At 44.5% G+C, this 12301-nt stretch overlaps 1 protein-coding gene across 1 annotated transcript in view; it reads left to right on the top strand.

Moving 5' to 3' along the window:
• The first annotated feature begins 657 nt into the window (after nt 1-657).
• Nucleotides 658-12301, top strand: part of ATP2C1 (ATPase secretory pathway Ca2+ transporting 1) — a 217961-nt gene continuing 206317 nt past the window's right edge. The window contains exon 1 of the mRNA XM_068236270.1: nt 658-806. Coding sequence (XP_068092371.1) covers nt 723-806 — 84 coding nt within the window. The 5' untranslated portion in view covers nt 658-722. The remainder of the gene's footprint in view (nt 807-12301) is intronic.

Raw genomic sequence — 12301 nt, 5'->3', positions numbered from 1 at the left:
AGTTTGCATTGGCCTTAATGGAAATCTGATGGCAAAAAAATGCCATCAGATCGAATTTCAACAGATTTCAAACTGAAATCTATTGGAATTCTATCCTGGTAAAAAATGTTCTAAAAACGCATCAGATAGATCATCAGATGCATTTCTTATCTGTCTGCTGCCAATCTGACGAGTGTATGGGCACCTTAACCTGATAAATGTCTCCTTAGATTTTAATTCCTGAGACTATTCTGTACACATTTTCTTTTATTCTTTTTTCATTTCTTTGCTTATCTCTTCTAATTTGCATATATAGAATGACAGTGGCATTTGGCATTCTTTATCTTTGTAGAAAGATAATAGAGTTTGGAATAGTTTGTGTTTGTGGAATGGTAATGGTGTCTGGCTTTGCTTATGTTTGCATCTACTTGGTGTAAATGAAAAGGTGCAGTGACAGAGATTGTATCTCAGTTTAGTTTTTCTACTGCATTCTCTTTCACATAATCCAATTATTCAAACTCAGGAGGCGTAACCAGGGCTCACTGTGAACTCATAACCTGATTGTCTGGTTTTCAGTTGTGCACTTACTTCAAAAACTGCTCAGGAACAGAGTCCCTAGCATGTGGTAAATGAGCACAGTGAGCTGGCAAAACTGGATTAATATATAGGTCACGACTGGGAATTTGCTTGATCTTATTACTGAACCGGAGGCTGCAATTACTGCATTCAGCACCAGGAGTTCAATGATGCCTGGTTTTCCCTACCTTATCCAATACGCTTTCCGATGGAGCAAGCGTTCTGCAGGCAAAGAAGCCTCAGAGGAACAGGTAAAACACTTAAATTCACCTTTTTCTTGTTTTGCTGTACTGCTTAGCATTACCGTATATACTGACCAAGTACAAGTGTTCGGTTATTAGTGTGCCTGTGCTACCAGACTGTTATATGATGTTCTATAAGATTGTTTGATAAACTCTTAATTTTAGCACATTGTGCAGTGTTGCCATGCAGTTATGCACATTTATTTTTTAAACTGTGTATTACTTTGTATTTCCCCATATTTTACCGAGTACATAGATTCACATTTGATCCTGTCTTCACATGAACTCATACCACAGTTATGTCTGCATGCAAGGGGATAGTTCACCACAATTATGTTTTAGCATTAGCTGGAAACGAGAGCACCTAGAGAAAATTCACAACCACACACACAAACAATATTTGCCCTCCCAGGATGGATTTCGATCATGTGGGTGACACAACAGGAATCTAGTGCTATACAGACATGTTACTCTGCTATACCACAGGGACGCATACTAATGCTATGGGTAGGAGGGACAACTCCATGGCGCATGATGGAGCGGCTTCTGGAGGGATGTGAATTCACCGCCTGTCAGCTGCTCCTGTACACTAGACAGGCCCTTGCTGGTGTATGGTGTGGGAATTGGAGAGGCACCCCTCTCGTAGGGTTTGCCATATGTGGACTTACAAATGCTGCCGAAGGTCTTGTGGGCAGAGGCCGGAAGGCTGAACTGTCCTACAGATGTGCAGTTCAGCCTCCCATGGGCAAAGAGACCTTTTGCATTGCGTGCAACCTCTGTTATCTGGACTGTGCAGAGATAACATAGAGGCATGTCACTGAACAAGGAACATGCCTCTGTGTCCCATTTGTAATAGAACATCCGCACTTTACACTACAATAAGCATAACATTCAAGCAACTGTTCACATGAAAAACAAAACAAAACACAGTGTGCCCTCCACCCTCAAGCACTTTTCACCCCAACTCACCATGCAGCATGCTATTCCCTCAGAAATTCAGAGCCCACCAGTACGGGACTTTGTCATCTAAGAAATACTAGCCCACGGGGTTGATTCACTAAACCGTGCTATGACAAATAGCACACCTTATCAGAGATAACATGCCTTATCAAAGTTTACACGCCTTATCAGAGTAGAATAGCAAGCGCTACGAACTTATGCCTGCTAATTGGCAATGGCACTCATCCTGCCCTGATCCCCTGCGGGTTTGTAGCGCTCTCTATACTACTCTGATAAGGCATGTTAACTTTGATAAGGCGTGCTATCTCTAATAAGGCGTGCTATCTCTGATAAGGTGTGCTATTTGTCCTAGCACGGTTTAGTAAATCAACCCCCATATGATCAACAGAATAATGTAGGCACTTTGGAAATTAATGGCAAGATTTATCTTCGTTGCAAAGCACCCTAATCCAGTGTTATGGAAAGGGTACTCTTGCCCACCCAATTTTCAGGGAAGTCAGGGACCAGGGTAGCTAACCCATCCTGTTATAGGGGTCAAGGATGATGCATGATGGAATCTTGAAGTTTCATTTAATAATATAGAGAACTCTAGATGTCTCCTATACCCTGGTTTAAGATTGGCTTACTGACATTCAAATCCTTGCACAATCTGGGCCCTGGTTACCTGAAGGACTTGTTGCAACTGCATCACATCCCCCACAATCTTAGATCAAAAGGACGTAACACCTTGGTCACCCCCAGAGTCCACCTCAAAACCTTTGGAGACAGAGCCTTTTGTCATGCTGCTCCTACACTTTGGAACTCCCTGCCACACCCAATCAGGACAGCTCCATCCCTGGAAGCATTTAAGTCTAAACTGAAAACTTACCTCTTCAGTCTGGCATGCATGAACATCTGACTATCTCCTCTGTAACACAACCCAGCCTGCAACCCTGTATTGATTTGAGACACAACTATGCGCTTTGAGTCCTATGGGAGAAAAGCGCTTTACAAATGGTATTGTATTGTGTTGGTGGAATGGGTGTAGTTACTCATTCCCATAAGCTAAAAAACAAACACCCTAAATATTTTATTTATATGAAACAAATGTTTAACTTACATTTTATAACTATCACCACAATAACAGTCATATGCCAATATGCTCTGAGCTATGGTCCCATGGCAGAAAAACATTTTAATTCCATGCCCTGAGAAAAAATATCCCGTGGGAAAAATGACAGCCACCATCTTTGTCACTGTAACTGCTATGAACTGAGTTTCTTCTTTGATGATGTCATGCTCAGCCGCCACCTTAGTTACTACAATGGTGGGAGAGGGATTTGTTAATGAGGGGTCCATGATCTCCATTGTGGTTTCTTTTTTGAAAAGTAAAAGCTTTTAGCTAAAGATAAATTGTGATGGTCATGTCTACGAGAACTCATGGAAAAGCATGTGATTTGTTTGATCAGCTGATAGATTTGCATAGTTCTGATTCGCTGTGACCACATCCTGCTTTAGTACACAATCATGACTAGCAAATCAGAGACTTACATATCTATCAAATGACCAAACTGATTGCATGCTTCGCCATGAGTTTTCCTAGACATGACCATCACTATAAATTAAGAAACAAAAAGGTTAAGCTTTGGGGTTGTAAGCTTAGCTTAGATTAGGTAAATGTGAGACTTTTTTGCAACAATTAGACCATAATGGAGATCTTGGATCCCCATTTTGGTGGAAAAGATGACCTCTCGTTTATGTTAAACACCCCCCTTCCCCCCATATTTGAGATTTTAATAACATTGCAGTTGTTTCACTAACAAGCAGCATCGCTGCCTTGTGTACATAGTGCAGTTCAAGTCAAACACAAATTGCATAACGCGCATTATACTCGCAAAACGTGCATTGTGTGCCTAGCGTGAGTTGCACAATACGTGCTACGTTAATTGTATAAATAACTGTTAAACTGCTATGTGCACACAGGAGATTAGTGCATTAAATCATAAGGAAAGGAACAATCATGGTTTCATCTACTGCCAAGCCAATAAGACTTTTTCATACAAATGCAGTCAATTACTATTTTGCAGTAAAAGCGATAAATTCAAAAAATACGCAAGTAAAGCTCTAACTAATTAAAACCCATGCACAATGGGGTTAAAGTGCTATGCTGGGGAAAGCACTTGCTTGCAAGAAAAATTGCACTAACCGAATACAGTGGCCACTGTCATTCATCCAGTTATCTGCATCATACAAAATCATACCATCTCGCACGCATGGATATTTCAAGCACAAGTTCTTTAAAGAGGAGCTGTCAGCCATACTGTCTCAGAAAAAAAACCATATAAAAGTAGATACAATTGTGTTCAAAATTATTCAACCCCCACTGAAATTGAGTGTTTTGGCCAGTTTGACATTGATTTTGATCATTTCAGTCATCTTGTTTACAATTAAATCAAAGAGGCACTTGTAAGTCATACAAATATAACATAACATTTAAAATGAAATAACCACAAATGTCTTTTCTGTGCTCACATCATTATCAGTTTTATTCAACCCCCAAGTGACATTCATTATTAGTACTTAGTGCAACATCCTTTTCCATTTATAACAGCTTTTAAACGTGAAGCATAGCTTGATACAAGTGTCTTGCAGCGATAAACGGGTATCTTAGCCCATTCTTCATGGGCAAAAGCCTCCAGTTCAGTCACATTCTTAGGCTTGCGCGCTGCAACTGCTTTCCTTAAAGAGACTCTGTAACAACAAAAACCTCCCCTGGGGGGTACTCACCTCGGGTGGGGGAAGCCTCCGGATCCTAATGAGGCTTCCCACGCCGTCCTCTGTCCCACGGGGGTCTCGCCGCAGCCCTCCGAACAGCCGGCGACTGTGCCGACTGTCAGTTCAATATTTACCTTTGCTGGCTCCAGCGGGGGCGCTGTGGCGACTTTCGGCACGGAAATAGACGGAAATACCCGATCTCCGTCGGGTCCGCTCTACTGCGCAGGCGCCGGAAACTTGCGCCTGCGCAGTAGAGCAGACCCGACGGCGATCGGGTATTTCCGCCTACTTCGGCGCCGAGAGGCATCAGAGCGCCTGCGCAGGAGCCAGGAAGGTAAATATTGCGTCACGGCTGTACGGAGGGCTACAGCGAGACCCCCGAGGGACGCAGGACGGCGTGGGAAGCTTCATTAGGATCCTGAGGCTTCCCCCACCCGAGGTGAGTACCCCCCCCAGGGGCCGTTTTGTCGTTACAGTTCCTCTGTAAATTCCACCAGAGGTTCTCAATCGGATTTAAGTCTGGTGACTGCGATGGCCACTCCAAAATGTTCCATTAATCTGAAACCATGCTCCAGTGGACTTGGAGGTAAGCTTGGGATCATTGTCCTGTTGAAAGGTCCAACGTCTCCCAAGCCTCAGGTTTGTGACGGACTGCATCACATTTTCATCCAATATCTCCTGGTACTGAAGAGAATTCATGGTACCTTGCACACGCTGAAGCTTCCCTGTACCTGCAGAAGCAAAACAGCCCCAAAGCATGATTGACCCCCCGCCATGCTTCACAGTAGGCAAGGTGTTCTTTTCTTCATAGGCCTTGTTCTTCCTCCTCCAAACATAGCGTTTATCCATGGGCCCAAACAGTTCTAATTTTGTTTCATCAGTCCACACAACACTATCCCAAAACTTTTATGGTATGTCCACATGACTTTTGGCATACTGCAGTCGACTCTTCTTATTCTTTGGAGACAGCAAAGGGGTGGGCCTGGGATTTCTGGCATGGAGGCCTTCATTACGCAGTGTGCGCCTTATTGTCTGAGCTGAAACTTCAGTTCCCGCATCTGACAAATCTTTTTTCAGTTCCTCAGCAGTCACATGGGGACTTTTCTCCACTTTGCGCTTCAGGTAGCGCACAGCAGTCAAAGTCAGCATCTTCTTTCTGCCACGACTAAGTAGCGTTTCAACAGTGCCCTTTACCTTGAATTTGCGAATGATGCTTCCTATGGTGTCTCTTGGTATGTTTAACATCTTTGCAATCTTCTTATAGTCATTGCCCTTCCTGTGAAGAGAAATCACCTCTTTTCTTGTCTTCCTGGACCATTCTCTTGACTTCACCATGTTTGTAAACACACCCGTAAATGTCTAGAAGGAGCTGAGTATCACACCAATTTTAACTAATTGGTGCTTATTATGCTTGATTGCTGCTCGTTAACATCCACAGGTGTTTTCAATACCTGAACGAAAACACTTGAATGAACCTCTGTTCTTAAGAGTGGTAGTCTTTAAAGCGGTATTGTCACCATAAAAATCAAATTTCAACAGCAACTGGTCTGAGTATATTAAGTGATAAAGATGCTAATCCTGCATTCAAAACTTGCAAAACTTTTTCTGCTGTTATGGTTTGTAGTTATCACATACTTTAGGAGCACTGGCTCTAGTGCCAAACAGTGCCAAAGAGTTGAATGCTGGGAGTTCTTTTTATCTATAATATATTCCTCCTCTTCCATTTATATCCCTGTCTAGCTGCTCATCAGAAACACCCTCTGATTACTTGTGTTTACAAGCAAGACTGAGGTGACTCAGTGATTGGAGGATAAAGCCTCATCTACACGCGTAGATGAGGCGGCGATGTGGCTTATCAATAGAGCCGCTGATGCGGCTCGATTGATAAGATCCGACAGGTCGAATCTTGCTAATGCCGATTCCCTGCTCATTCCCGGCGAGGGGACAATGGCAGGGAATCGAGCGGAAGATGTGCGGCGCGGGGACGAGCGGGTATCGAATCTGGCGCACCCGCGAGCGAGCGGGGACGCGGAAGAGGTGATCCGGCGGCTAATTGAGCCGCCGGATCGGAGCCTCATCTACGCGTGTAGATGAGGCTTAAGACAGTGTAGTTCCTAGTATACACCTCAGTGGGATTGTCTGAAGACTCTGGGAGGAGGGCAGCTAATGAATACACAACGAGCAAGAGAAGGGAGGGGGAAAAAAAAAGAGTCAGGTAGGATATGATGTCAGCATTAGCTTGGCAAAATGGCCACTGCCTAGAATAGGATTTTCTGGTTTTCCATTCTAAAATTCACAGGAATCATTACGTGGATAGCACAATACATAATACATCTGTTATGTAAGTAGAAGTAGTATTTATCTACTTACATATGTGTTTTTTATTTCTAGGTTAGCATGGGTGTCGCTTGTTCTTTAAGGGGTTGAATAATTGTGTCAATGAAGAGATCACAAAAAAAAAAATGTAATACTGTATTACAAAAACAATGTCATTTTAGTTGCATTTGGTTCTTTAAAAAGTCCTTGTAAGATTTCATTCTGAACACAATTACAAATGTACACGAAATTCCCTAGAACCCTCTACAGCATTGGGGGTTGAATAATTTTGAACACAACTGTAAATACTTGCTCTACTTGCATAACATATGTATTGCACTGTCCATGTTTTGATTTTAGTGATTTTTCTACAGTAAAAAAAGGGAAAATCCTTCTTAGCATTTCCCATTTTAATTGTGGCTATTTTGAAGCCAATCCTGATGTAATTTCCTGCCCTACTCTTCTCTGCCTGATTTGCCCACCCTTTACTATAGAAAGTGCATTGTCTCAGCATGAGAAATATTGGCCAATCAGAGAGGAACAGAGATGTGGGAGGGGAAAAGAAGAGGGAAAGAGGCTTCAAGCCAATCAGGCTTCATTAGTTTTGTCTGAGGGGAAATAGAGAAGCAAAAAGAGGCCTGCAACTTCCTTTTTGTGTACCAAATTTTGTGTACCAAATAAGAGTCAGGTAAACTGGGGAATGATCATTTATCAACAAGAAAAGTAATAGTGATTTTAAATTTTGTATTGCCTGCTTAGCATCCTTATTACTTGTTTACCAGATAGAAATAAAGAATTGATTTTTTATTTTATGCCCGACAGTTACACTTTAAGATGTATCTATTTTGGTTACAATTGCATTAAAGTGTACCTTAAGTGTCCCAAAAAAATTGAGTTTTACTCACCTGGGGCTTACCTCAGCCCCCTGCAGCTGATCGGTGCCCACGACGAATCGCTCTGATGCTCCCGGACATATGGCCGCATACGGGTGCTATTTTGGCTGGGAACGCGTAGTATCAGCCGCGTTCCCCAGCCTGATGGGTCCTGACGGCGAAACCGGAAGTGGCCGCCAGCGGGACCCGGAGCATCAGAGCGACTCGTCGTGGGCACCGATCAGCTGCAGGGGGCTGAGGTAAGCCCCAGGTGAGTAAAACTCAATTTTTTTGGGACACTTAAGGTACACTTTAAGTGAACTTCCAAATAATTCCATATTATTGCGACTGCCCTATTTCTTTTATACAGGGTCTACCAACAGTCACTACACACTTAATAATTTCATAAAAATAACACAAAAAAAGAGTTTATTTACATTACTAGCATCATAAAAAAGTATTTCCATCACATTTTGAGTGATTACAATTTTACTTGCTAGGCTTGCTATCCAGTTCCAATGAGTCATTACAATTTTACTTGCTAGGCTTGCTATCCAGTTCCAATGAGTCATTACAATTTTACTTGCTAGGCTTGCTATCCAGTTCCAATGAGTAATTACAATTTTACTTGCTAGGCTTGCTATCCAGTTCCAATGAGTAATTACAATTTTACTTGCTAGGCTTGAGATCCAGGTCCAATGCCTTGAAGGGTCAGTTTCCACTGGAGCGGAAACCGCTTCGAATCCGGCAAATCATGCGGGGAAACTCTGCCATAGGGAGCTATGGTGCCGCCGGCCGAATCACTTGCGGTAGTGATTCGGACGGCACTGCCCGCAGATTTCTCGCAGAAGGCTGCGAATCCTATAGCCATGCATGGCACGGCTTCTGGGATTCGCCTGCGATCCCACACACCCGGAAGTGCCGCTGCGCGTCTCCCTGACGCGTGCGGCACTAGTGAAAACGGGGCCGAAAACTTGTTTTATACCTCCATATGAGCACTTCCATTTTTGATTTTCAGCCATCTTTGGAGGCAAGTCTCTGAGTTTTTTTTTTTATAATGGTGCAGGAGTGATTTGTACATTTCCACACGAGCACCATAATCTTCCACTTGATGTTTTTGAACAACCCGAAACCAGCACAGGGAGAGCTTTGGAGTTGATTAACCTAGTCCTTCCACTCCCCATAAAGTGGGGAGTACATGGTTAGACGCTTCTGATATAACTATACCTAATCTAGATATTAATGTATCTATCTTAGACTAATGCTGGGAATACACGGGTCGATTCTGGCGCTCGATTCTGCGCCCGATCATTTTTGCCGCTCGATTCTGCAGGCGATTCTCTTATCTTCTGCTCATTTTTCTTATCTTTTCCCATTGTCCTCGATGCAGAATCGAGCGCAGAATTGATCTGGCGGGATATCGGACGTGTTGGAAATTATCTATCGAGCCATCTAAATCAGGGGTCCCCAACCACCGGGCCGCGACCCACTGCCGGTCCGTGGGCAGTTGCCAGCTGGGTCGCGGCGGGTCTGGCCTCTCGCCCCTCCTCCCCCCGCGGCCGCTGCTCCTGTCATCTTATGAGCTGGCGGCCGCTTCCTGTCAGATTCCCCGTAGCTGCTCTCCTCTGTGTAGCGTCTGCGTCTCCTATTACAGCAGCGCTTCCTGTGCGGCTGCTGTAAGGAGGGAAGGAGGCGGGGCAGCGGCGTTCGCCATTACCATGGGAACCGCTGCCCCTCCTCCTTCCCTCCTTACTGCAGCCGTGCAACGCGCTGCTGTAAATAGAAGATGCTGCACGGAGGAGAGCGACTACGGGAATCTGTGACAGGAAGCGGCCGCCAGCTCATAAGGTAACAGGAGCGGCGGCCGCGGGGGGGGGGGGGGGGAGTCGGCTGCACTGGGGCACTATACTAGCTATCATGGGGCACTATTCTAACTATACTGGGGCACATGGGGCGCTATACTGGGGCACTATGCTAGCTATACTGGGGCACACTGGGCACTATACTAGCTATCCTGGGGCACACTGGGCACTATACTAGCTATACTGGGGCACATGGGGCACTATACTAGCTATCCTGGGGCACACAGGGCACTATACTAGCTATCCTGGGGCACACTGGGCACTATACTGGCTATACTGGGGCACACTGGGCACTATACTAGCTATCCTGGGGCACACTGGGCACTATACTAGCTATCCTGGGGCACACTGGGCACTATACTAGCTATACTGGGGCACACTGGGCACTATACTAGCTATCCTGGGGCACACTGGGCACTATACTAGCTATACTGGGGCACACTGGGCACTATACTAGCTATCCTGGGGCACACTGGGCACTATACTAGCTATGCTGGGGCACACTGGGCACTATACTAGCTATGCTGGGGCACACTGGGCACTATACTAGCTATACTGGGGCACACTGGGCACTATACTAGCTATGCTGGGGCACACTGGGCACTATGCTAGCTACACTGGGGCACATGGGGCACTATACTAGCTATACTGGGGCAACTATACTTGGTCACTTTGATACTAATCATACTGGGGCACTATACTAGCTGTACCGGGGTAACTAGACTCCCTATACTGGGGCAACTGTGCTTGCTGTGTCGCCGCTCCAACCTCCCGCCCCCCCCCCGCCGGGCCCCAGAGAAAATTTTGGACGGTTACCGGTCCCCGGGCCGAAAAAGGTTGGGGACCCCTGATCTAAATGACTCAGAATGGAGTTGTTACAGCTGTAAAAGTAGTATGGTCATTTATTCTTTCTCAGTGCCCTATAACCGTGCTCAGTATATGAATTCTCTGTATAGTGCAGCATATGATTATGTATCACATTACTGTGAGTATACATCTTCTTGGATTGTTATTGTACTTATTTTTTGTTTGCCATGACGTCTTAATTATTTGTAATTTTTGTGGCTCTCTACTATTGAAAAGCAACTTTGTTAAAACTCAATAAATATTCTCTTTAAAAAAAATGTTTTTCATCGGTTGTGGTAGTAGCAGGCATTCTGCTACGTAGTTTGTCAAAAACAGATCCTGTTATGAGAAACTTGCCATGGATAGAGTAAATTGTTTTAAGCCCCATCTACACAATACAATTCCACGTGCGATCGTTCGAATTCGATCTGTTCGAATTCGATTGGATCGATTAAATCCGACATGTCCAATCGTGACTCGATTGATAGTGTGATCGATTTTGGTTAGATATCAATGCAAAATTGACCACACTATCGATGGAGTCCCAATAGGACATGTGGGATTTAATTGATCCAATCGAATTCAATCGATCGCACGTGGAATTGTATCGTGTAGATGGGGCTTTACACATTGGGGCAGTGTGACAGTCATAAAGTTTCTCAAACTATTGTTAAACTGCAGTTTACTGAGACAAAAAACTTTCAAATGGCAATTTTGCAGGGCTGCTCTAAAGTCAATTGGCAAGCCATGGTTAAGGAAAATACACAGAGCAAAAACCGCGCTCACTGTTTTACCCTATGCCTACTTTTTTTACTTCGGTGGAGCGCTAAAGTTTTACGCCTCCTCAGGCCAGTCCAAACGTATATTCCACTTTTACTACACGTATATGTGTCTGAAGGCCCAAGTATCGAATTGGTGGTTGTAGTCTGGGACATTGAGCGCTAGTAAATGTGGAATATACATGGTTAAGGAATGATACGATTACAAAATCTACAAAGCCTAACTATTCTTTTGCTGATGGCCTCAAATATCTTCAAACGATATGTAGAATGAAGTTATTTGTGGGTATTTTGGCAAACTAAGCACTGCTGCCATGACTATTCCTCTCTTCCTTTTCCAGATGCTGCTAGGCAATATTTTGTGCATCGTCTGTGTGAACAGTGATCCCACCCTGTTATCTAAAATATATGCTAGACAAAATATGATAAAGAGACAGTATGTCTGTGTTTTCTAATTAGATAGTTACTTCTGCACAGGATTTTCAGCAGTAATAATATGGGCCGAGTCAGATTACCTCCAAGGCAACTTTAATGTGCCTAATAGGAACATTGAGTAATAAAGAGGTATTCAGGGCCGTTTCCAGCTTTTTTGTCACTCCAGGCAAGAAGCCCTGTGTCACCGTCCCCCAAGGAAAAAAATGCACACACTAAAGAATATATGAACCACATGGCATATAAGGTGGATGCTTAAAACCGGGATTCCCCGAGATACAAACAACCCACTGATCCTTGTCACATTTTCGTTGCAATCAGCTTAGCATGTAAAGGCTGAGTATAGGGCAGCAGAAGCTGTGCGTTCATCAATGCTGTTCTTCTGTCTAGGTCAGAAGGAATCTAGGCACAGTGGGACAAAGGGATGCACAGGGGGGCAGAGGTAGCACAAGGGGACAGAAAGAGGCACACAGGGGGACAGAAGGAGGTGCACTGGAGGACAGAAGGAAGCAGAGGGGGACTGAAGAAAGCACAGAGGGACAGGATGAGGCACAGGGAGACAGAAGGAGGCACAAAGGGGGGAACAGAAGGAGGCACAGGGGGACTGAGGTCACAAGCGGGAAAAAAGGAGGCACAAAGGGAGGGACAGAAGGATGCATGGGTAGGGGGGGGGGGGGGAGAAG

This window comes from Hyperolius riggenbachi, chromosome 5, assembly GCF_040937935.1.
Source record: "Hyperolius riggenbachi isolate aHypRig1 chromosome 5, aHypRig1.pri, whole genome shotgun sequence".
NCBI lineage: Eukaryota > Metazoa > Chordata > Amphibia > Anura > Hyperoliidae > Hyperolius > Hyperolius riggenbachi.
Note: the sequence above shows the minus strand (reverse complement) of the source record. Positions and strands in the feature narration are given on the sequence as shown.